At 40.6% G+C, this 26,748-nt stretch overlaps 1 protein-coding gene across 1 annotated transcript in view; it reads right to left on the reverse strand.

The window, feature by feature from the left end:
* Positions 1–548: 548 nt before the first annotated feature.
* Positions 549–26,748, reverse strand: part of CUNH20orf202 (chromosome unknown C20orf202 homolog) — a 27,134-nt gene continuing 934 nt past the window's right edge. Inside the window, 3 exon segments of the mRNA XM_011384531.2 lie at positions 549–782; positions 4,541–4,614; positions 4,617–4,715. Coding sequence (XP_011382833.2) covers positions 549–782; positions 4,541–4,614; positions 4,617–4,715 — 407 coding nt within the window.

Below are 26,748 nucleotides of genomic sequence, written 5' to 3' on the forward strand. Positions count from 1 at the left end.
GCCAATCCTGTTGTTAGGGTGACCATGGATTATAATTGGGCGGGCTTGATCACATGCCCATCCCTAAGGCCAGGGTGGTGACAGGGTTTGTTGCTTTCAGATAAAGGGGAACATGAAGGCCTGCTGGGAAGACAGAAAACAACCATCACAGTGTTCCGTTTTTCACCATGGCACACATCGACTCTTTCTTTGTTTTAACAATCACTCTGTGAGAAATCCCCAAGGATAAGATTACCGTCATGGTGCCTGCCAGAAGCCATGTAATATGTTTGTGTTTTCAGAGGGTCTTCACATCTAATACTATATTTGCGCCTCATCAAAAAACAACAACAAAAATAACAACAAAACAAAACAAAAGCACTGATAACTGATAGAAAAGGAACCAGTGACCCAGAGAAGTTGAGTGATGGGTCCAGGGACACATAGTGGATAAGGGCAGAGGTGTACCCAGAGACTTCCTAACTCCCATTTCAGTGCTCTCCCCTAACAACATCACAAAGCTTGGACTAGTGGTGAAAGGGTCCAAGCCCAGGATGATCTCTAGCCATTTAAGGGAGGGAGCTTCGTCTGCTATCTACCCTTTGGAGGAGATGGGTCAGCCGCCTGGATGATATGGGCTGGCAGCTCCTGCCTTCAGAGCCTGCTCGAGCTCTGATGGGGGATGTCCCTCCGCTGGACCTGGCATCCTCCCATTGGGCACTCTCAGCACGCAGATCCTCCAGGACACTGTGAAGATGCTTCAGCGTGAGCAGGAGCCTCTGGTCTTGGACCTGCATCTCAGCCTAGGAAAGAGAATAAGTCTGTGGGGAGGTGGACAGAGCACTGGACATTCCCCAGAAAGCCCTATCCCATCACTGTCTCATAGAAGATAAGCCTACAATTCCACAGAAGCTGTGTCCTCCAATGCCTCAGTTTCTTCATTTGCAAAATGAAAAGCAAATTACTTACCTTTCAAGGCTCTTATGAGGACTGAATGAATTAGCCCCCACTCTAAAATATGACATTCTGAGCTACCAAGGTCTATGATTATATTTATCATCACCATCATCGATATTAACTCCACTATATGCTTTAATCGTCACTGTAAAAATTATTTTATAGGAATTAAGAAGATAGTGACTTCATATTAAAGTAGAATACACCCTGTAGGCAGGCAGGAGCCCTTTGGAAAACTGATTCTCAGCATAAGGTCCAGGGAACCCCTGGGTCCCAAAAGCCCTTTCAGGAGATCAGCGAGGTCAAAGCTACTTTCATTACAACACTGTAAGATACTATTGCCCTTTTTCATTTTTCATATCTTATGAGTATACAGTGGAGTTTTCTGGAAGCTATATGGCATGATATGCCACTGAACGCAGAAGCAGAGATGAGATTCCAGCTGTATTTTGTTAAGGAAGACACTAAAGAAATTTGCAACTGTGGAAAACAGTGCCACTCTTCATTAGATATTTTCTTTGAAAAATATAGTTTAGCATTTATTTTAAATAAAATATTTTATTAACATGTCATGAGTTTACTATTGTTATTTTTAGCATGCAAGAACAAATGCTAAAAATTTCAGTTTTGGTTTCTAATTCTGTCAATATTAATATCTATAATTCACATTAAAAAGAATTTTTTGATGTCTCTAATAATTTTTAAGAACACGAAGAGGTTCTAAAAGTTTGAGAATTGCTACTTTAGGATTCTCTACCATCCCCACTCACCAGTCCCCTCTCCTCTCATTTCCCCTTAGGGCTGGTTTTCCCCATATATTTTCTCTTTTATGCTTTCTCTTTTAAGATGCTAAAATTAGAGCACTGGAATGGGAGTTAGGAAGTCTCTGGGTGCACTTCTGTCCTCATCCACCATGTGTTCCTGGACCCATCACTCAACTGCTCTGGGTCACCGGTTCCTTTTCTATCGGTTATCGGGGAATTCTTACACATGATATAAAATTTTAAAGCTACAAAAAGGCATATAGTGTAAAGACTCCCCCACTTCACCTTGTTCTACTGGACAGCTCAGTCTCCTCCCCAAGAGGTGATCGCTGGGAATGGATTTCCCTTCTGAAGCTACCTGAGGCACAGCCGATTAGATATATGAACTCTTAATCTGTCTCTCTCTGTTTCTCTCTCTGTCTCTGACCCTCCTTTCTGTCTCTGCCTCTCTCTGTCTCTGTCTTTGTCTGTCTGTCTCTCTCTCACCCTTCCTCCCTCCCTCCTTCCCTCCCTCCCTCCAAGAGATCATTATTTCTCCATTAAAAATAGTATTTTTATTTTCATTTATTTTACAAATGAGAAGATAAAGCTTATTTCCTCCATTCCAGCAATAGTAATACCACCAAGAAAGCAGATAGCTAGAAAGAGGAAACTCGAAGGTAAAAGTCAGATCACCACCTGAGAACACTGAGATTCCTTAGGCTGCACCTCAAGTGGTAGCAGAGCCATACCTTCCTAACTCCTGGGAAAACATTAAATCTGTTTTCTCAGTTTTAGGGTTTTCCTCCCACATGTTTTATTTTTTCTGTCCAGTCTTTAGCACCAGCTCTGCTGGGTATATGTGAGAAGGCAATGAGGCTTGGAAGCAGTGTTAACGGAGGTGGTGGCCTCAGTGCCTTTGGCTTTGAGGGTGGGACCCTGGCCAAACTGGCTTCAACAGTAGGGAAGTGTCCCGTCTCATAAGGTGAGAGGTCCTGTGGTAAGGTTGGCTCACGGCTCAGTTTGCTCAAGCTTTGCGGTGTGTAGTTCTGTCCTTCTGCATTAATGCCACTTAGTCGTCAGGCTGGTTTGCCTTGTCACAAGACAGCTGCAGCTCCTTCCCTCTTTGAGATCCCACCAGGACTTTGGGGCTTACATGATCCCAGGGAAGGAAGGAGAGCACTGGACTTTGGTCCATGGCAGTCACTGAGGTTACTGAATTTTTCCTTCTGCTGCATGAAGTGACTATCCAGTGCTGGTCCTTCCCTGCAAGGACTTCTTGGCTGGGCTCCAGAAGGGCCCTGGTAGAGTCATGTAAATTCTATGTGATAGAGGTTAAAAAACAAAAACAAAAAATAAAACAAAACAAAACAAACAAACAAACAAAAACAGGCTTCTCTAGGAAGTTCACAAGTCAGGGATCAGCAAGAGGAGATTTAAGGATCCCTCTCTTGGCATCACATGCAGGGAGGTCCCTGGGCCTGACAGGCTGTGCCCTAGGTGGACTCGCCCCTGCCCTGCGTTGTTCCCTCTCCTTATGGGGTGAGAGAGAGGTACTTTATCAGGTGAAAACTGGTGCTTTGGGTTTAGGAACCAAGCAGTCTCAGCATAGGCACCCAGTATTTAGGGGAACATGGGGAAGACCTGCTGCCCAGCTTCTGGATCTCTGAGGACTATAAGAAACTGAAGTTCCTGCTGCTAGAGTCCCCTGGCCTCAAGAGAAGCAGTACTGGGTCAGCCCCTCCCACCTGGGTGAGGATGGGGTTGAGTTCCAGCTGATCTGTTGCCTGGAAACCCAGAAAGGTCATTTTGAACAATCCTGTCTGTCCTTCCCCAGGAGAATCTAGGGTATTGGGGATATAAACCTCGGGTACCTTCTGAGATTCCCTGAACCACCCCCTTCTTGCTCTTGGCTGATGTCCCCACACACTTTGTGGCACTCCTCTATTTTGGAACTTGGAGAAAACACCACAAGGAGAGGCATAATGCCTGGCATCCTGAGCAGCCACCCAGAGACCAAGAAACAACTCAGAAGAGGTAGTTCAGTTCAGGAGAGTTAGTGCCCCCTAGGGTGGACCTTTACCAACAGAAAATGGGAGACAGGAGTGAGCTGGGCAAATGTATTTCCTCTTCTCTCTCCCTCAGGGTGCAGATCCTCCTTCAACCCCCGCAGAGAAATCCTGCACAGAGATAAACCAGCTGCTGAGAGAACCGCTGAGCCTCCTTAAGGCTCCTTCGGAAGTGGCAGTCAGCTTGGTAATACAATGCATTGCCTGGCATAGCACTGGCTTTTGCCTCCACTCTCTTTTTCACTCACTCTCACTACTCTGGACTTGTATCTTCAAATAAATCAATAATACCCCAATCTTTGTGGGAGCCTCTGCTTTCTAGAGGACCCAGGCCAAGACACTGGTTATACTCCAGGTCCACCTGGGTCAGGACCAATATAGATGCGCCAAGCAGACACTACGTGAATTATACGATCTTCTCACCGAATTCTTGCAGCAACCCCTGCAATGTTGGTACTACTGTTATCTCTGTCTTATGATAAGGAAATTGAGGCTCAAAGAGGTAAAACCACTTGCTGGAAGGTACAGAGCAGCAGAGCTGGGCACATATGCAAGACTCAGTGCAATTCTAAAACCAGTCTGGCAAGCACTGCATCCAAAGCCTCTTATGTAGGCCATGACCTACTTATCTCAGTACCTAAGATGGTGGCTGGTCCCAGCGGGGTGCCTGCAGGGCCTACACCCCAGCGTGCAGCCTCTGCCCCAGCCAATGGGGCACCTGGGAGGGGGGACCAGAAAACCTTGGAAGACATGGGGCAAAGGCATCAGGTAAAAAGAAATGCAAAGCCTTACCAGCTCCTTTCTCAGCCACTCCAGAGTCTGCCCAAGATTTGGGGTTGGCTCTTCTGCTGTTTTCATCTCAGTGTCCTTGGTGAGACCTTGACGCTGACCTGGTAAAGGGCTTGAGAGCCCTTTGACTTGTTCAGTCTCCCTCCTGCTTTAGGTTGTAAGCAGTCTGGCCAAGTCACTAAGGATGGAGTTAATGAGAGCAGAAAGTGGCTCACATTGGAAAATGTAGGTTTTTTTTTTTTTTTTAAAGGGCTTCAGTGCTCTGAATAGAACAAAGAGGGAGGGCGGGAGGGAGACCATTGGGATATTGGTATCTCAGTGCCTGCAGGTTCCAGAATCCAAGATCTGATGCCAATAGGATCACGGACACTGTAAAGCTTTAAATAATAAGAACAATAATTATTATGAGAATAGGTGTCCCCTTCTGAGGGCTCTAAGTGAGATAGATATATATATAAAATACACACATATATATAATCTCTCTACATGAAATCTCTCTCTATAAAAATATATATACTCTATTATGTATATTTAAAATCTCATTTATGCACATACATGTAATATATTTGTATATAAATTTATATATAAATAAAATCTCATTTAGAGCAAATACACCATCTACTGCATCTGCATCTCATCTCCTCTCTCCCTTCCTCACCTACCCATAGAGCCTAGATAAAGGAAAATGCTCACTCTCCAAGTCTCCTTATTTCTGGGATGCCCAGGTGTCCCATTTCTAGCAAATGAGATCAAAATAGAAATTTGCTATTAGACTTCTAGGAAAACTTATACCTACCTGATAAAAGGAAAAATGTCAATGATGCTCCCCCTTTACTCCTACTTTCTTCCCCTTCCTTCTGCTTCAGATGTGGATGTGATGCTTGGATCCACAGTAACCATCTTGCAACCCTAAGACAAAGGCCAGGAAAATTGCAGAGGCATTTGAAATCACTGAGTCACAGAATCACTAACAATAAATCCCACTTTTAATTAGGCAAACACAGTCCTAACTGACATACCATTTATTTTTCATAACACTACGAAGTGGGTGTCCTTTAATTTTTTTCAACAAACATTAAGTGCCTACTATTTGCCAAGTTCGGCTGAAGGCATGGGGGATATAGCCCCAAATCAGAGAGACAAATGTCCCGCTTTCTTGGAGCTGGCATCATAACGGATAGAAACAAACAATAATCAAATTAATATATGATGAAAATAAATAGGACCTATTCTCATGTAGGTTTTTAAATTTTTTTATTCTACCCACATGAGGTAGGAACCCCAAACCAAGAATTAACATAGTGGCCCCAGATAAAGAGCTGAGGTGACTCACGAAACAAACTCAACCCATTCTGGAGGGGCTACCTCAACCCAGGATACCCAAACTGTCCTGAAGATGAATTTACAATCCAAAATTACAAGACACACAAGGAAACCATTCACCGGAAGTGAGAGTCAGCAGATACCATCAAAGGCAGGATCAGACCCTTCTCCCTCTAAGAACTTCAGATGAAGACAACAAAAAAAGTATTCGGAAAAGAATTAAAGCCATATAAGAAGGAATCAAATATATAAGAAAAAAAGACACTATTAAAAAAGGCAGATATGACAGACTCATGGTTGCCAGAGGTGGGGAGTAGCCAAAATGGGTGGAGTAAAAAGATACAAACACCCAGTTATAAAATAAATAAGTCATGAGCATGTAATGTACAGCATGGTGACTATAGTTAATAATACCGTATTGCATATTTAAAAGTTGCTAAGAGAGTAACTCTTAAAAGTTCGCATCATAATAAAAAATATTCTGTAACTATGTATGGAGATGCATATTAACTAGACTTACTGTGGTGATCATTTTGCAATAATTACAAATATCAAATCATTACATTGTATGCCTGAAACTAATGTAGTGTTGTATATCAACTATACTCCAACAAAAGAAAAGGCAGATTTGCAAGAGAACTAAATAAAATTTATAGAAGTAAAAATTACAGCAACTGCTTATAAATTAAAGAAAAAAGAATATACATTTAGTGGAGCTCTGTAATATAGAGCTAGGGCAGTGGGTGGACATAGGGAGGCAGATTGGACTCAGTAGGAGGAAAATGTAGAATCCTTCCAAGCAGTGGGCACTCAGTGGAATATGGAAGCACAACCCATATGGTTAGGGAGGCTGGATAAGGGGCTCTACTGCTCAGTGGTGGGACCTGGGGCTCATTCCAAGTATGAGATGAACTGGGCAGGAAAAGGGGTGTTGGATAGGAAGCCAGGACACCTGGGTTCTAACCCAGCTCTACCAAATTTTCTATGTGAACTTAGACCTCATCCTTCCCATCTTAGGCATAACAAAATTCAAAAGAGTTACTGCATTAAGTTGTAAGAAATGTCACATTTCTTGTACACTAGGGTTTTTACAGCCTGAAGTGCATTCTGACTGCCACACATGAGAAAATTTTATGTGCAATTTCACCTTATTGAGCTGTCACCCTTTGGAACCAGAGAGGACCTGAGAAATTCTTGTTTGCCACATTCATACCCCTTCTGAACGCAGGGGCCAGAAATGATTTCTTCTGGACAGGTCACCAGGCTTTGTGTCACATGACCCTATAATTATGGGACAACTGCCTGGATCAGAGATGAGTGCCTCAGCCCAAGGCAACCATCTACAGACTAGACAGGAAGGAGATCCTTGGCTTATGGATGATAAGCAGGAAAGGAATTATATTCACCTAGTGGTGACCAAATGATCCAATCAGATCTCTTGGAGAATGTAAATTTGCCACAGATACAGGGGTTGTCATAAAGACGCTGTATAATAAACCTCCCAAACGCCTTACCTTCAAACAACAATCCCTTGCTTTTGCTTTTAGTTTGTGGGTTGGTGGGGATGGTCTACATTAGACTTCGGATCTGCACATGTGAGCCTGCTTCATGGGTCTCTTGTCCTCTTCCTGGAATCACTAGGCTACTGGAATGTATTCTTCTCCTTGCAATGGCCAAGGATATGAGAGCAAGTGAAACCATGCAGGGCCTCTTGCCACACTGTCGCTTTTACCACATATCATTAGGCAAAGTGAGTCACAGGCCAAGCTCAAAGTTAAAAAGGGTCAGGGATGTACACTCTACCTAGGAAGAGGTCACATCGTGTGTGGAGTTGGGGAAGGGTGAAGAAGTGGGACTAATTCTACACCAGGAAGGAAATTAGTTCAGAAATGGGGCCACAGGCCTGGAGGGGCCCAGAGAGAAGGCAGCAAACAGAAATCACCAGGTGGCAGGAGCTGGAAATAAGAAGGATTGCTGGGTGGCAGTGACAAGAGACCCAGAAAGAACTAGAGACTTGAAGAATCTAGACCAGGTATCACGCTAAGCCTTTGACATACATACTTCATTTCATCCTCAAAACCTATGATCGCAATTCCCAAACCATGTGCCAAGGCACCCTGAAGCATGGCAGAAATCTCACAGAAGTACTGCAAAATATTTTTTTAATTTTGAGGAAAACACAGTAACATCTGTGGGGTACTGTGCAAACTACAATTATTGTTTGAACTTAACTGCTTAACAAACAACGATTAGGTGTTATTTGTGCCTAGCACTGTGAAAATGTTGCTGAGATGCTAAGGGAGCTGTGAACTGAGAAAGTATAGGAACCTCTGCCTATGAGGTAGCTACCATAAAATGCAGTTATCTGCAGATAATGGCAAAGTTATCTGCAGATAACTGCATTTTATGGTTGATTACAGATAGATCCTATTATTAGCCCCTTTCTATAGATGAAGAAACTAAGGCTTAAAGTGGCATGGATTTTCTTAGGATCACCCCAGCAAGTAAATAATGGGGCTGGAATTAGAACTTGTTTTCTCTGACATGTATGCAAGGTGTTGCCTGTTGTCTTGCAGTGATGGGAGGCCAACCTGGGGCTCAAGCTAGGACATCTGCCACCCTCCTGGGCAAGTCCATTGGGTTTTCTGCCCAATACAGTTGTGGTGTTGATAGGAATGCCTGACAATTAGTCTGGTGCTCTGTCCTTGGCCTCCAGTGCTCATACCTAACTGCCCTGAAAAGCCATTTCTTGTGGTTAACTTGTTTGATGCACTTTCATTGATTTTTAATCCCACTGTTAGGATTCTGGCTCATAGCACAATTTATGTAATAGATTCAGAAATGCTTGGCATGTGGGGATAGGGGGAGATGGAGTCAGGAGGCCTAGAAAGGGAAGGAACTTAAACTCTGAGTGAGGAAAAATGTCCTCACCAAATACAAAGCCAGAATGGCCATCCATTCATCATCCATGGGCAGCTAATAATATGGCCTCCATGCATCAGACCCTGCACTGAATGATGGGGGGTACAGCGGTGAGCAAGAAAGACCTCATGCCTGACCTCAGGGAACTTATGGTCCAGTTATTAGGAGGATCTCCCAGGTGGGGCAAGTGGGCTCAGAGATGTCATTTAGCTCTGCTTCCATGTCTGACTCCTAGCAATCAAGTGGTTCAAAAATTATACTTTATACCACAAGACTGGCACATATATATGTAGAATGAATACATGAAAGAAAGGAGTAAATTTGTGAATGAAGAAACCATGGCTCAAATGGAGATGTGAGTTGTCTAGGCAAGTCAGCAACTGTGGCAAAAACGGCAGGTTGCCCTTCACTGTCCCTTCTTCTAGTCACATGTGGCAAAAGATTACATTCCCAGACTCCCTTACAGATGAGTGTGGTCATGTCATGTGACAAAGTCTGGCCAATGGGATATAAATGGAAGTGATTTGTGCAATTTCTGGGTTGTGTCCTTGAAAGGAGGAAGAGGGTTGTTGCCTTGTCCTCTTGCTGACTAGAATATAGCCATTATGGCTGGAGGTGAAGCAGCCACTTAGACCACAAAGTGGAAGATGATAGAGCAACAAGATGAAAGCAACCCAGGTCTCTTGTGACTGGTGAAGCCACCATGCCAGGCTTAACTGCAAAGTATACCTTTATGTAAGAGAGAAATAAGTTCTGTTTTTACTGAAAACACTATTATTTTCATTCCCTTTAATGCAGGAGTCAAACCAATGTCCTAAAACTATAGCAGCAGAGCTAGTAGCAGATCATTTCCATTGACTTCCCCTACTCAGGCCCTTTCTATAATTTTTCACCCATATATTTTATTCTCTTCCAAGTGTTTTCTTGTTTGTAACCTGATCTGCTTCTCACAACAGCTCTGCGAAGTCCATTGCAGAGAGAGAACTTCTGTGATGCTCACAGGGCAGACAGGGAATCCAAGATGCAAGAGTAGTAGGTGATCTGTCCTGAGGCACATGAGCAGAGTTATCCTCATCTCCCGGGTGAGGCAAGTGGGCTCAGAGATGTCATTTAGCTCTGTTTCCATGTCTGACTCCTAGTATAGGCCCCTACCACCCTTATGGCTGTCCCCCTCTCTTCTCTTGGGCACCTTAGCCCTCATCCCTAATTAGTAAAATATAAATTAGGTGGATGTTTAGCATAAAGCAGCTTCCACATGTGAGAGCCCTCAAACCATTGTACACCCCCTTCCTGCCACACGAGCACATGCCATCATACAAACCAGAGGGAACACAAAAATGGAGTGTAGTTGTCTTGGAGGCCCCAACACTGCCTCTCCTTCTGTGGCCCTTTGGCCCAGACAAGCAAGACCAGTAATACAATCACCTCTCTTGTACCTGTGTCCTCAGAGATCTCAGGACCCAGTATCTGTGTATCTCAGGAACCAGTATCTCAGGAACCAGTATCTGTGCACTATTTTGGAAAAGTCCAATGTCCTCAAGTCAGGAAAGTATAGCCTCTGACCTGACAAGGTGGTAGAGACTCTGATAAAGCAGAATAGAATAGTGGGAAGAGTGTCCCTTGGCCTCAACTAGCCTTGGGTGTGACTCTGAGGCAAGTTGCATAATTGATTTGAGCCCCAATTCCCTCCCCATGTGAATGAGCTCCAAGTTCCCAAGCTGTTGGAGTCGGGGTAAGTGGGTGGGACCGGGTAAGATAACCCACATGAAGCCCAGAACAGAGACCAGACCACAGGAGGTGTTCCATCAAGGCTCCTCCTTCTTTTCTCTTCCTGGCCCACCCTCTCCCAAGGGAATGGCTATAAATCCAGCTAACCCAGAGCCACCAGTGCACCAGGCCCTCCTGGCCTGGGGATAAGGGCACATAGATGAGAGAAGACAAGGCCCCTGCCCTCACAGAGCTGCAAGGAGGAGGCACTTGCTCTAACAGAGGCTGGGAATGGCGACCTCGATTTCCCTTCTTTCTCTTTCCAGGGCAGGGAGAGATTCAGCACCCCGGTTTTCTATTCTTCACAGCTGAGAGCTTCAGATAGACCAGATGGAGAAGAAGAGAATGCCAACCAGGTGGCTAAAGGTGCGTGTGCATGTAGGCATGTGTGTGCGTGTGTGGTCACACCTTCCAAGGCCTGGACATGTCCACCAATTCATTTCCTTAAATCCCTGAACCAGTCCCATTGCGACAGTATCAGAGTTGCTCCATAAAAGCATCAGAGCTCTAGGAAAATGAAATGAGCAAGGCTGGTGCCACAGGGTAAACATAAAAAAAGTGAACAAACCCAGACACCAGATTCGACAAGGTGCCCAGAGGCAGATGAAACTGAATGGGGTAGGAGAGAGGAGGCATGTGGCTGATCAGCCCTGGGACTCCAGGTCTGTTGTCTATCTGAGATCCCAAAAATCAATCTGGAAGTCTGAGGCCCTTGGTTCGAGTTGTACTTCTACTGACCCTCAGATATGGCCGATCTCTTCTCTCTTTGGCACTCAATTTTCCCAAATGTAAAATTGGGGATAATATAAACAAATAGGAATTTTGCATGTGCTTTGAAAATTATGATGGAACCCAGCATGGTGGTTATGAGGACTGAGTTGGGGCCTAAATTTGAATCCTGGATCTATGGTATACCAGCTGTGTGACCTTAGGCAATTTGTTGACCACTCTATGCCTCCAATTCTTCATCATGAAATGGGGATAATAATAGCACCTATGTGATAAGGCAGTTAAAATGATTGAGTTAATATTTGTAAAGCACTTAGAACAGTGTCTGGCATATAGAGAGGCCGATATAAGTATTTGTCAACCAAAGGAAACACACAAGTAATTTATGACTATTACTTCATTTCTGAGCCTGTAAAGTGCTGTTTCCTCTCTTGTGAATACTTTTCCTTCCTTCCCCTTTCTTCATCTAGTGAAATCTCAATCTTATCTGAGTTATTCTCTCATATCACCCTCCTGGACACACTGTAGACTTTTTTCAGTTTTCTCACCTAGAACATGTGAGGTCAGATTAAATCTATATTTTTCAAACTTCAGCTACTCAAATACCTCCTTCTCAATTTCTACCTACCAACTTTGCTTTGATTTACTTATATTTGTCTTTAAACTGATCATGTTAGGTAGGAATAGTTTTTTTCTGCGTGACAGAAAATCTAAAGTAATAGTAGCTTATACAAGCTAGGAGCTTACTTCTCTAACAAATAAAAGTATGGGAAACTATCCTAGGCTGGTGTCTCCATGGTCAACTGGGATCCAGATTCTTTCAATTTTGTTGCTCCCCCATCCTAATATGCTTCCACCTCATGATCCAAGATGGCTGCTCCAGCTCCACCCATCAGGTCTGCATCCTGGCAACAAGAACAACAAAAGGGGACAAAGAGAGCACAGCCCCCTTTTTAAAAAGAGCACTTAATATATTTTTCCCACACCACCTCCTCTGATAGTACAATAGCTTATTGTCTTCTTGGTAATATCTAACTGCAAAGGAGGCTGGGAAATGGAATCCTTATTTTGAGTGCACTGTGCTAGCTATTGATCAAGGATTCTACCCCAGTAGAAAAAAGGGAGCATGAATACCGGAGGAGATTATATGGTGTCCCAACTTTACACTGACATATTTTTTTCTGTCCTCACTCTAAGTAATATTATCTATGGTATCTTTAGTTTCATGAGCTAGTTATGTTTTTCTAAAATACATAAAAATAAATGCCTAGTCATTAAAATGATTTCATATAAGTATGTATAGATACAGATATGGCATAGATGGTGGTGGACTGTTACTGCTCCCAGTGATCCATACCTCTCAGTATTCATACCCTTCTGTAGACCCTTCCTCTTGAATCTGGACTGGCCTGTGACTTGCACTAAAGCAATAAAATGCAGCAGAAGTGACCTGTGCCTGTTCAACCCTTGGCTTTAAGAAGCTTCAACAGCTTCTTCTTTTGTACCCTAGGGAAAGCCAAGTGCCACATAAACACTCTGACTACCTTGAGACCACCATTGTGTGAGGAAGCCCAAGACAGTCAACTGGAGAGACTGTGTGGAAGAGAATAGAAAAACCCTGCTGACAGTGAGAACCAAGACTCCAGATACATGGCCAAGTCTGAGCTTTTCCAGTCGCCTCCTAGCTGTTTGTTATCACTCCAGCTAACACCATAGAGCAGAATTGACCTGTCCCTCACTGAGTTCAGCCCAAACTGCAAAACTGAGCAAATAAATTATGAGTTTTCTTTTAAGCTGCTAAGTTTTGGGGTAGTTTCTTATGCAGTGATAGCCAAAACACTTAACTATATAACACCTAAAATCCTGTTATGTACCACTACCCTTTGGAAAATTCTGGATTAAGTGATGTTCTCACATTCTACAAGAGGTCTCCATTCTCTCTCTCACAGACTCATACATCACAGATAAATAACTGCAGTGGATTGACTGAGGACCTATCACCTGCCAGCACAACCACAAAAACCTCCCAAATTGTCTTTCTCTCTTGTCCCTTGCACCTGAGAGCAGCCAGAGGAAGAATGTTTTCAAAATGCAAATCTGATCACATCTCTCTCCTGCTTATTATCCACTGCAATATTCACAAGGAGTCTTCTTAGGTTCAACTACACACTCAGACTTAACAGATGACCCTAAGCTACACTTGGCATTGACCTACTCTGTGGGATATAGTACAGGAACTTCAGCTTGCTAGCATGGCAAAGAATGTCAGCATCAAACATTTCTTTCAGGGAGAGTCCTTGCTGCTGTCTATTAGAGCAGTACAGCACAGGTGTAAGGTGATGAGATCTCTATTTGGTGAGTACAGGAGTCATCCTGGCTTAAAAGCTTCATGTCCCATGGGAGCCAATATCTTTGGAGCTGCCCAGTTATATGAGTCACCATACTCATGAAGCCCAAAGTGTGATTTCCCACCAGGTACTTATAATTCCTCCCACCCAAATGCAATCAGGGGTCTTTTTAAAACAACAACAACAACAACAACAACAACAACATTTTTAGAACAACCTTAAATTTACAGAAAAATTGGGAAAAGAGTACAGAGAGTTCCCACATACCCTACATTCAGTTTCCTCTATTATTAAGACCTTATATCAGTATGGTACATTTGTTACAATTAATAAACCAATGTTGATACATTATTAGCTAAAATTCATACTGTATTCAGATTCCTTTAGTGTTTACCTAATGTTATTTTTCTGTCCCAAAATCCCATTGAGGACACCATGCTACATTTAGTCATCATGTCTTAGCTGTGACAATTTCTCAGATTTTCCTTGTTTTCGATGTCCTTGATAGTTTTGAGGTGTACTGGTCAGGTATTTTATAAAATATCCCTCAATTGAGATTTGTCTTAGGATTACCTCATGGCTAGACTAGGGTTATGGGTTTTGAGAGGAGAATCACAGAGGTAAAGTGACTTCTCATCACATCATATCAAGGGTATATACTATCAACATGATTTGACTGTTGATGTTGACCTTTATCATCTGCCTGAAGTAATCAGGTTTGTCATGTTTCTCCCCTCCCAAACTCTTTCATATTCTCAAAAGTCACTATGTTCAGACCACACTTAAAAACTGGGAAGTTATGTTCCCTCTCCCTGAGGTTGGTGTATCTACATATTTGGATTTCTGCATGAGAGATTTATCTTTCCTCCCCCATTTTTTCATTTATCACACTTTAGGTTACAATCTAATATTTCTTCATTTATTTTGTTGATCAAAATTTTCCACCTTTGGTCATTGGGAGCTCTTTCAGTTGACCCCTATGTCCTTTGACGTACTCCCATCATTCCGTGTGTGTGTGTGTGTGTGTGTGTGTGTATTTTGTTTGTTTATTTAAGCACTTCCTTACTTTCTGGCAATATAAGATGCTCCAGGCTCATCTTGTATATTTCCTGCCCCAGTCCTAAAATCAGCCATTTCTTCCTAGTTCCTTTTGTTGGAGAATAGTATTAGAAACCAAGATCTGGGCACTAGGTGTGCTCATTGCTATTCAGTATCATTGCTTCTAGGATGTCTTGGTTGACAGAGAAAGGAAATATATGGGTGTATACTAACCTGTGTGAATATACATATCTATAAATATTTCTATATGTAATCATCTGCATCTATGTTAACTTAAGCATGAGTTCATATTGATATCTCCAATTCTAATCTGTTACCACATGGATTATTCTAGCCTCCTCCTCACAGGTCATTTTTATCATAGCAACGTTGCCTAGTAACATAGTGGACATATGTTTGTCTGTTTCCAAGGAAACAGAGCTAGACAGTTAACCAAAGATATAATTCTCATGCAAAAGAGGAAAAGATTTTAACCCTTTATTCTCACTAATCAGTGGCTACCCACTGCTCTGAAGATAAAGAACTAACTCCTTGGCCTACAAAGTTCTGCGGTGACCTGGCCTGCTGAAAATCTAGTTGTGTCTCTTACTATATTCCTTACTGAGCTCTCCATAGCAACCACTCTAGTCCCCTTCAAGCCTCACAGTCACCATACTCCCCCGCCACCAGGGCCTCTGCCGATGCCAGTCCCTCTGCTGGACCTCTCTTCTTTGCCTTCTTTATCTGACTGCCTCTCATTAATCCCTCTGATTTCAACTCAATCCTTGCTTCTGCAGGAAGGCCATCCTCATCTCCCAGGCTAGGTCAGCACTTTGTTTCAGGCTGACATAACACTATGTACCTTTGCTTTGTAGCACTTACTACAGTCGTGGTGTTACATTTACTTATCCTTTCTCCCACTAGAATACAAGCTTCTTGGGGGTACGGATGAAGTCTACCTAGTAAACCAATATATAATAGGTGCTCATATTCTCTTTGTTGGAATTCTCATTGTGTTCATCCATTCTTTTCCCCAGTTCAGTGAGCATCTTTAAGATTATTACTTTAAAGTCTTGGTAAATTACTTATCTCCATTTCACTGAGGTTTTTTTGCCTGAGGTTTAATCTTGTTTTTGTTTTTTGTTTTTTGTTTTTTCATTTCGAACATATTTCTGTGTTTCCTTCATTTTGTTTGACTTTGTGTTGGTTTCTATACAGCAGATGAGACAACCACCTCTACCAGTCTTGAAAGAGTGGCCTCATGTAGAAAATGAACCTTGTCATTCAGCCCTGCCTCAGCTCTTAGTTGTCTCTCAAACCTTTGTGTTTGTCTTATTATATTTTTAATAGCTCCCTATAGTTGATGGTATGCCAAGACCTATCAATGTCCTAAAGGGGAGGATCATAGCATGCAAATATACATAGTCTTGTGGGACTACAAGTGTAAGCCCGACTGGCTACCAGAGCCAGGTGATCTGGAGGTATCCCCTAGGTTACAGCTGCAAAATTCAGGGCTGCAGATGAGTGTATAAGCTCTTTTCTAGGTGATACTAGTGGGCTGGAGCAAGACAGAAGGAAAGTGCCAAGATGGCATCCACAGCCTACGTTCCTTGAGAGCAGCTCCATGGGTCACTAAATGTGTGCCAAACCTGAAACCTGCCCCTCAGGCCAAAGATCCAGGACAAGCAAAGAGGCCTCCCTCACAGAAAGACTGGGGGGTGTGCTTCAGTCCACTGTCTGTGCAATGCCCTGGAGGTGGCAGCTTGCCAAGAACTGTCTTTCCAATTGTCATGGTCCCATGGGACCCAGGAATGAAAGACACCCTGGCCACCAAATCTAGGCAATCAAGGGCTGTTCCCTAGGCAGCAGCTGCAAAATACAGTGTATCAGAAACATATAAAGCTCCCCTTCAGGAGACACTGGCACTCTGGAGCATGTCAGAAGGTACGTGCGGAGGTAGTGCCAGCCCTCTGAGATCTCTGAAAAGGATTACAGTCAGCCCCTAGATGCATGCTTAATTAGAAGTCTGCCCCTCAGGCCTCAGTCATGATGATTAGGCAATAAGCCTTCTTCACAGAAAGACTGAGCTCCAGGGTCTGTTGCCTCTTGCTGAGGTAGCTGTTTAAGAACTCTTTCTCCTTTGGACCTCCAAGCAAAGCCCCACTGGCCACCACAGCCAGGCAATGTAGAGGTGTCCTTTGGCAGTATTCATAAAATTTGGCTTGCCAGCTAAGAGTATAACATAAGCTCCTTTCTGGGTGACACCAATTATTAAAGTCCATGGGACTAGGAACATAAGCTCTTCTGGTCTCCAGTGCCAAGCAACAAGAGGTGTCCCTTAGGAAGCAGCCACAACAATCATGGTACCAGATGTGTATAAAAGCTCTGTTCTGGGAGATACTGGTGCTCTGGAGCATGACAACAGGAGAAAGTACCTGCCAGTCTCCATCCCCAGAGAGTCTTCCAGCAGGCTCCTACATGTGTGTGTTAAATTAGATGCCTGTTCCTCAGGCCACAGCTTTAATATAAGCAGTTCCTTCACTTTAAATCTGAGTATGATTGGCTGCCTCCGAGCTGGGACCTGGGGTATGTGAGTCTGAGTGTATGACACTTTTAAGAGCAATTTCTCAAATTGCTTCAGTCTTGTAGGTCTCAGGATGCAAGGCCCATTGTTTTCAAAGTTAGATGTATTGAGGGCTCATATCTTAAGTGAATGTCTTAAAAGTTGGAATGCCCAACATGGAGTTTGAACCCTTTGCTCCTCAAAGAGAAGCTCTGGGTTTTGAGTTGCCTCTCTGTTGTGCGTTGCCATGCCAGGGGTGAGGTTTACAGTGAGATTGTGTCCCGGTCTTTCCTAGATGAATAAAAAGAAAGGATCAATCAACTTGAAGACAAGACAGTGAAAATGACCCAATTAGAGCAGCAAAAAGAAAAAAAGAATGAAAAAAAAAGTGAAGATAGTTTAAGGGAATTACAGGAAAACATTAAATAGCCTAAGATTTGAATCATAGGGCTCCCAGATGAGAAAAGAAAGAAAAGGGGGCAGAAATATTATTTGAAGAAATAAAGACTGAAAACTTTCCTAACCTGGAAGAAGGAAACAGACATCCAGATCCAGGAATACCAGAGAGTTCCAAAAAAGAGAAACCCAAAGAGAGATCCATACCAAGACACATTATAATTAAAATGTCAAAAGTTGAAGATAAGGAGAGAACATTAGAAACAAGAAAAAAACAACTTCTTATGTACAAGGGAACCCCCATAAGATGATGAGCAGATCTTTCAGGAGAAACTTTGAAGGTTAGAAGGGATGGCATGATATATTCAAAGTGATGAAAAAATAAAACTTCCAACCAAGGATACTTTCCCCAAGTGATCATTCAGAAGTGAAGGAGAGATAAACATTTTTCCATACTAGCACAAGGTAAAGGAGTTCATCACCACTAAACTGGCCTTACAAGAAATGTTAAAGGAACTTCTTTAAGCTGAAAAGAAAGGGCACTAGTTAGTAATAAGAACATATGTGAAAGACTAAATCTCACTGGAAGTTAGATACATAGTAAAGGTATTGGATTAATCACTTATAAAGCTAGTGTGAAGGTTAAAAGACAAAAATAGTAAAAAAAAAAACAACTACAATTACAATAATCGTTGAAGGGCTACACAAGATGAAAAGATGTAAAATATGACATCAAAAACATAAAATGTGTGTGGAGAGGGTGAGAGTAATAACATTGAGCTTTACAATGGGATCAGACTTATGTTGTTATCATCTTAAAATAGACTATTATAGATATGTTGTTAAATGTAAGCTTCCTCTCATGGTAACCACAAGCAAAACTTATAGTAAATACACAAAAGATAAAGAAAAAGGAATAAAAGCATACCACTGTAGAAAATCATCAAACCACAAAGGAAGAGAGCTAAGAATAGAAAAGAACAGAGAGGAACTACAAAACAGCCAGAAAACAATAAACAAAATGGCATTAAGCACACACCTATCAAGAATTACTCTAAATGGATGGAGGGGAAAAAATGATGTAGATGATAGAGGCTCTGTTCATCCCTCTGGCAACCAAATCAAAGTTGTGACAGACTCAAGGAGCAAATAGTAAGGAAAAATCACCTGGGATCTAGATGAACAAGCCATACAACTAGGGAGAAATCTAAGAAATCACACTGCAGTGACAAAAGGTAGGACCAGGCGAGGATGCAAGGATACCTGGCCCCAGCAGCTGAGTGGGAAGGAGGCTGTGGAAGTGGCAGTAGCAGATGCCTCTTAAAGGGATCGCTTCCACGAGTGGACTTCTGCGGTGATGGACCTGCTCACTCTGAGCACTGGTGCTGGTTTGGCTGCACAGGGACTTACAGGATGACACTGAGTTATCAGAGTGAGGCCCACAGCAAGGCCTATCCCCCAATCCTCCAGCACTGGCTGTATCCATTGTTCCTCTTTTGCACCCTTCTCCCTCCCAGTGCGCAGACCCAGCACTGCCATAACAGAGACATCACCAAACTGGATAACAGAGGTTGCTCCGCCCAAAGGATTCTCTGAAACTCTGCCTCCTCCAACTCCCGGCTCCACCCAAGCCACATCCAGGTGTGTCCTCAGCAAGTCAGGTGCTTCTTGCTGAGCAGTGCCTAGACTCACACTGGAGCCGGCTGGCCTCAGTTTCTGGTATGGCCTTTTGAGGCAACTATAAGTACAGCATCTGTTGACTGCTTGCTGAATCTTAACAGGTGGCCCAGGAGGGGCACAGGCTTGGGCTAAATTTGGCCTGCAGCTGAACCCCCCTCAGGACTATGCCCCTGGACACTTACTACACAAAGCCATACTAATAAGACCGAGACTTAGAAGCTTTGCTTAGTACATGGATACAGACACAGAAAGGCAGCCAAATGGGAAGACAAAGAAGCAGAAACCATATGAGAGAATAAAACAGATCCAGAAATAATGGAGTCAAGCAATCTAACAGATGTGGAGTTCAAAACACTGGTTATAAAGATGCTCAATGAACTTATGGGAAGGGTAGATGAATTCAGTGAGAATTTCAACAAAGAGATAAAAAAAACACAAAAATGGAAATGGAAATTATAAACAGGAACCAGTCAGAAATGAAGAACATATTATCTGAGATGAGAAGTATATTGAATGGAATAAACAAAGTGAATAAAGAAGAGGATCAAATGACCTATATAGAGGATGAGAAAGCCAAGGACACTCAATTGGAATGGCAAGAAAAAAGAAGCCAAGACTATAACAATTTAAGGAGCTTATGGGACACTATTAAAGGTAAAATTATCTGTTTCACCAGAGTACCCGAGGGAAAACAACATGTTGAACAGCTATTTGAAGAAATAATGATGGAAAACTTCCCTAACCTGGTGAAGGAAATAGACATAAAACTCCAGGATGCTCAGAGAGTCCCAAAAACCAGGAACCCAAAGAGGCCCTCACCAAGACACATCATAATTAAAATGCCAACGGTTAAATACAAACAGAGAATCTTAAAAGGAGCAAGAGATAAGCAGATAGTTACCTACAAGGGAGCACCCATAAGACTGGTAGCTGATTTCTCAAAAGAAACTATGCAGGACAGAAGGGTTTGGCAAAAAATATTCAACATGATGAAAAAACCCAAGATCGGCAACCAAGAGTACTTTATCCAGCAAAGCTATCATTTAGAGTTGAAGGACAAATAAAGAGCTTCCCAGACAAAAATAAGTTAAAGGAATTTATCATCGCCAAGCCAATATTACAGGAAATGTTGGAGAGATTTCTTAAGAAGAAAAACATGTATCAAAAACAGGAATAAAGAATGGTAACAACTACATTCCTATCAACGAGTACCTCAAATGGAAAAGAATTAAGTGCTCCAAACAAAAGATAGAGGTGGCTGAATGGATAAGAAAACAAGACCCCTAAATATGCTGCTTACAAGAGACTCACTTCAAATTAAAAGACACACACAGACTAAAAGGAAGGGGATGGAAAAAGATATTGCCTTGATGGACCCAGAGGGTATTACATTGAATGAAATGGGTTGGATAGAGAAAGACAAATATCACATGATTTCACCTACATGTGGAATCTAAAGAAAAAATCAACAACAACAAAAGCGGAAATAAACTCAAAGAATATTTTGAGGGATACTAGATGGGAGGAGTTTGGGGAGGAAAAAGAGGGCAAAGGGATTGAGAGGTGCAGGTGGATGGTTGCAGAGTAGACATGGAGATGTAGAGAATAGCATAGGGAAGATGGTTAATAATGTTGGAATGAATATTTGGGGGGAAGGAGGGGTGCTAGATTTCGTGGAGTGAGTGCTTTGTGAGTTGTGTGGATCTCTGATCAATATGCTATACAGCTAAGGCTGGTATGTTGTCTGCCAACAATAAATGAAAAAAACTCATTGAATTGTATAATGTAAATGCAGGCAACTAGTTGTCTATAATATTTCAATAAAAACAACAAAAAAAGAATTACTCTAAATGTAAATGGATTATATCCTTCAATGGATGGATGGGGGGAAAAAAAAACAAGACCTACCTATATGCTGCCTACAAGAGATTCACTTTAGATGTAAGGACACATATAGACTGAAAGTGAAGGAATGGAAAAAGATATTCTGTGCAAATGGAAACCAAAGAAAGCTAGAGTAGCTATACTTTTATCAGACAAAATAGACTAAAACAAAGCCTGTGATAAGAGATAATGAAGGGAATTATATAATTATAAAGGGGTCAAACCAGGAAGAAGATATAACATTTGTAAATATTTATGCACCCAATACATGAGCACCTAAAAAGCAAATATAATATAAATATAATATAAAAAGCAAATATTTATAGATCTAAAAGGAGAAATAAATAGCAATATAATAATAGTATGAAACTTCAATATCTCATTTACATCAATGGATAGATAATCCAGACCAAAAAATCAATAAAGAAACATCAGTCTTAAATGGCATCTTAGATTAGATGAACATAACAGATATTTACAGAACATTCCATCTAAAAGCAACAGAATACACATTCTTCTCAAGTGCACATGGTACATTTTCCAAGATAGACCATATGATAGGCCACAAAACAAGTCTTAATAAATGTAAGAGGACTGAGTCATACCAAACATCTTTTCTGATCATAATGATACAAAACTAGAAATTAATTACATAAAGAAAATTGGAATATTCACAAATACATGGAGATTAAACCACATGCTATTGAATAGCCAATTGGTCAAAGAATAAATCAAAAGAGAAATAAAAAATACCTTGAGATAAATGAAAATGAAAATATACTATACTTTAAGAGATGCAGCAAAAGCATGTCTAAGAGGAAAGTTCAGAGCAATAACGCCTACCTCAAAAAACAAAAGGAACTAGAAAAGAAGAACAAACAAAATGCAAAGTTGGTAGTAGGAAAGAAATAACAAAGATTAGAGCAGAAATAAATGAAATAGAAACTAAAATGACAATAGAAAAGATCAGTAAAACTAAGAGCTAGTTCTTTGAAAAGATAAACAAAATTGACAAATCTTTAGTTAGACTTGCAAAGAAAAAAGAGGACTAAAATAAAATCAGAAATGAAAGCGGTGTTACAACTGATACCACAGAAATGCAAAGGATCATAAGAGAAAACTATAAACAATTACATGCCAAACAAATAGGACAACCTAGAAGAAATAGATATATTCCTAGAAACACACAACTTACTATGACTGAGTCATAATGAAATAGAAGATTTGAACAGATTTATTACTAGTAAGGAGATTGAAGCAGTAATCAATAATCCGTCAACAAACTAAAGTCCAAGACCAAATGGCTTAACTGGTGAATTCTACCAAATGACCAAAGAATTAATATCAATCTTCCTCAAACTCTTCCAAAAAATAGAAGAGGGGGGAACTCTTCCAAACTTATTTCACAAGGGCAGCATAACCAGACAAGGATGCCACAAGAAAATAAAATTACAGACCCATATCTCTAATGAACAAAAATCCTCAACAAAATATTAGCAAACCAAATTCAACAATACATTAAAAGGATCATACATTACGATCAAATGGGATTTATTCCAGGGATGCAAGGATGGTTTGACATCTGCAAATCAATGTGATACACCACATTAACAAAATGAAAGATAAAAATCATTTGATCATCTCAATAGATGTATAAAAAGCATCTGAAAAAATTCAACATCTATTAATGATAAAAACTCTCAACGAAGCAGATATAGAGAGGACATAGTCTAATGGGGACTATCTTACACCATACATAAAAATAAAAGCCATAGATAACAGCCCACAGCTAACATCATACTCAATGGTGAAAAGTTTAAAGCTTTTCCTCTAAAATCAGGAACAAAATGAGGATGCCCATTCTCACCACTTTTATTCAACATAGTATTGGAAGTCCTAGCCAGAGTAATTAGGCAATAAAAAGAAATAAAAGCTATCTGAATTAGAAAGGAATGATTGAAACTGTCACTATTTGCAGATAACATGACATTATATATATAAAACCTTAAAGACTCTATCGAAAACTGTTAGAATGAATAAATAAATTCAGTAAAGTTAAGGATACAAAATCAATACTCAAAAATCTCTTGTTTCTATACTCTAATAAAAAACTAACAAAATGATAAAATAATAAAACAATCTCATTTACAGTTACATCAAAAATAATAAAATACCTAGTAATAAATTTAACTAAGGAGGTGAAAGACTAGCATAATGAAAACTACATGACATTAAAGAAAGTGACTGAAAGACACAGATAAATGAAAGATATTTTGTACTTGTGTATTGGAAGAAATAATATTGTTAGAATGTCCATACTACCCAAAAGCAATCTACGGATTTAATGAAATCTCTGTCAAAATTCCACTGCCATTTTTTCACAGAATTAAAACAAACAATTCTAAAATTTGTATGGAAACATAAAAGCCCTTGAACAGCCAAAGTAATCTCAAAAAGAAACAAAACAGACAAAAAACAAAACAAAACAAAACAAAAAAAAAACAATGCTAGAGGCATCATGCTCTCTGATTTTAAACTATACTACAAAGCTATAGTAATTAAAATAGTATGGTATTAGTATAAAAACAGACATATAGATCAATGGAACAGAATAGAGAGCCCAGAAATAAACCCATGCCTATATGGCCAATTAATTTACATCAAAGGACCCAAGAATGTACAATGGAGAAAGGACAGTCTCTTCAATAAATGGTGATGGGAAAATTGGGCAGCCACATGCAAAAGAAAAGAAAAAGTAAAAGAAACTGGACTATTATCTTACACCACACACAAAAGTTAACTCAAACTGGATTAAAGACTTAAACATAAGATCTGAAACCATAAAATTCATAGAAAAAAACCTAGGCAGTAAGTTCCTTGACATAGGCCTTGGTGATGATTTTTTTAATCTGATACCAAAAGCAAAAATAAATAAGCAGGACTACATCAAACTAAAACGTTTCTGCACAGTGAAGAAAACTATCAACAAAATGAAAAGTAACCTACTAAATGAGAGAAAATAATTGCAAATCATACATCTGGTAAGGGGCTAACATCCAAAATATATAAAAAGCTTATACCACTCAATAGCGAAAAACAAACCATCTGATTAAAAAAAATTGGCAGATCTGAATAGACATTTTTCCAAAGATGACATACAGATGGCAAACAGGTACATGAAAAAATGCTCTACATCCCCCATCAAGGAAATGCAATTCAAAACCACAATGAGATATCACCTCACAAATGGCTATAATCAAAGAGACAAAAAATAACAAGCGTTCATGAGAAAAAGGGAATCTTTGTGCACTCTTAGTGGGAATATGAATTGGTACAGCCACTATGGAAAATAGTATAGAGGTACCTCAAAAAATTAAAAATAGAACTACCACATGATCCAGCAATTCTACTTCTTTGTATTTATCCAAAGAAAACAAAAACACTAACTGGAAAAGATATATGCACCTTTGTGTTCATCGCAGCATTATTTTATAATAGCCAAAATATAGAAACAAGAAAAGTGTCCATCGATGGATAAATGGATAAAGAAATTGTGTTATATTTATATATTCAGCCATAGAAAGAATGAAATCTTGCCATTTGTGACAACATGGTGAAATAAGTCAGACAAAGACATATACCATATGATCTCTCTTATACGTAGAATCTATAAATGAATAAATAAATAAACAAAACCAAGCTCAGAGATACAGAGAACAGATTGGTGATTGCCAGAGGTGAAGAGTAGGGGGTGGGAGAAATTTTTTTTAGCTTAAAATAAATTGAAAAAAGAAAAAGCAGAAAAAACTGAGTTTGGCAGGATATTCTTAGTGAAAAGGGGTGTTCTGAGGTCAACAGTGAATGGGAAATAGTTGACAAGGCTTAAATAGGTTTCTTTACAGGAAGACTTTTCAGGCCAATATACATTGCAAATCTCAGAGAGGGTAAGAAATTATTCAGCATTTCTTAAATTCACTTGACTCCAAAACTCATGTTTTACAAAGTTCCTATTTCTATTTATAAAAATTACAGAAACATTGTGAATGACAAGATACAGTGGATGATACAGATAAAGTATACAATGTAGTTCCCGTCCTTCCTTCAAGAAAGACATAGTATTGCTGGGGAAGCAAAGCTTATAAATATGCATAAAACAATGATTGACACGTCACATAGCACAGTAGAATTTTAGGTAAAATAGGCAGTCAGAGAACAAAATACCAGTGTGGTTTGAGATACCTGGAACTGAGATGAGAGAAAAGGTATAAATTAAGATGGGACTTGAAAAAGCAAGGCAATGGAAAGGCCCCTAAGTGGGTGCAGTGGGGGGATGATGGTAAACAAAAACAGAGGAATGAGTGAGGAAGTGGGCAGGCAGCCTTGCAGAAATCTGACTTCCCATTTGTTCAGAAAGATCCACCAAATGAGTTTTAATGGATAGCCCATAAACAGCTGAAATTATAAACTACTTTTATACATCTTCTTTTTAAGCACAAATGATTACTAGTAATCCATTCTGGACTAGCTTTTCTTAGGAGAAAATAATATCAATGACAAACATGTCAATTACATATCAAGAAAGGCTTCAGGGGTACCTCAGGCAGCCTAAAAGTACTCTGTTCTTTGTGTTCCGAAATCCAAAAACTCCGAGAACTTTAAGTTCATTTTCCCAACTCATTTTGTGGTAAAACCTTTCCTGAACTGATGAGAAGCCTATAATCAGTTTATAATCTTTATTTATCCCACTTAGTGTGAATATCCATTAATTTTGGAATGCTGCCTAGACCCCACTGAAGTGTTCTATAAATTGCAGTATATATATCCTATCATCTCTTCAAACTCTTAAAACTTCTAAATTCTGAGATACAGGGTCCCTAATAAAGGACTATGGACCTAGCATTCTTATTTATACCCTAGATTTATGCTGTCTGTGAAAAAAAAGGTTTGCTATGTAGCACAGCCTATGGCGGACTCTGATTTAAAGGGGAAAAATTAGGTGTTTGATAAATATTTACTTATTTTCTCCATTCTCTAATAAATATTAATCTAGGACCTCCTATGTGTTGGCTGCTTTTCTAGTCCCTAGAGATATACCAGGGAGGGAAACAGGTAAAGCTTTTCTGCTTCTCAGCACTTATTTTTTAGTGGGGGTGATAATAAACAAATAAAGATAAGCTAATGTCAGGTGTTGATCAATACTATGAGAAAAATTCAGAGTTAAGGAGCAAAGGGTGCTGGAGTGCCGCTATTTTTAGAAGGATGGTCTGTGAAGGTGACATTTGAGCAAAGGCTTGAAGGGAGCAAGATAGTGAGCTCTGGAGATATCAGGAAGAAGAGCGTCCCAGGCAGAAGGAACAACACTGGCAAAGGCTCTGAGGCAGTACTGTGCATGACTGAGGGAGGGCACTGCGAGTGCTTTACAGGGAGTATCTCAGCAAATCCCAGCAACCCTTACGAAGTCCATTTCACACATGAGGAAATTGAGCTCCAAGAGGGGAGCCTTTTGCATGAGAGTACACAGCTGTGAGTGGCGGCGCTGGGATTTGCTTGGGAATCTGGTG

This window comes from Pteropus vampyrus, unplaced genomic scaffold, assembly GCF_000151845.1.
Source record: "Pteropus vampyrus isolate Shadow unplaced genomic scaffold, Pvam_2.0 Scaffold585, whole genome shotgun sequence".
Lineage (NCBI taxonomy): Eukaryota > Metazoa > Chordata > Mammalia > Chiroptera > Pteropodidae > Pteropus > Pteropus vampyrus.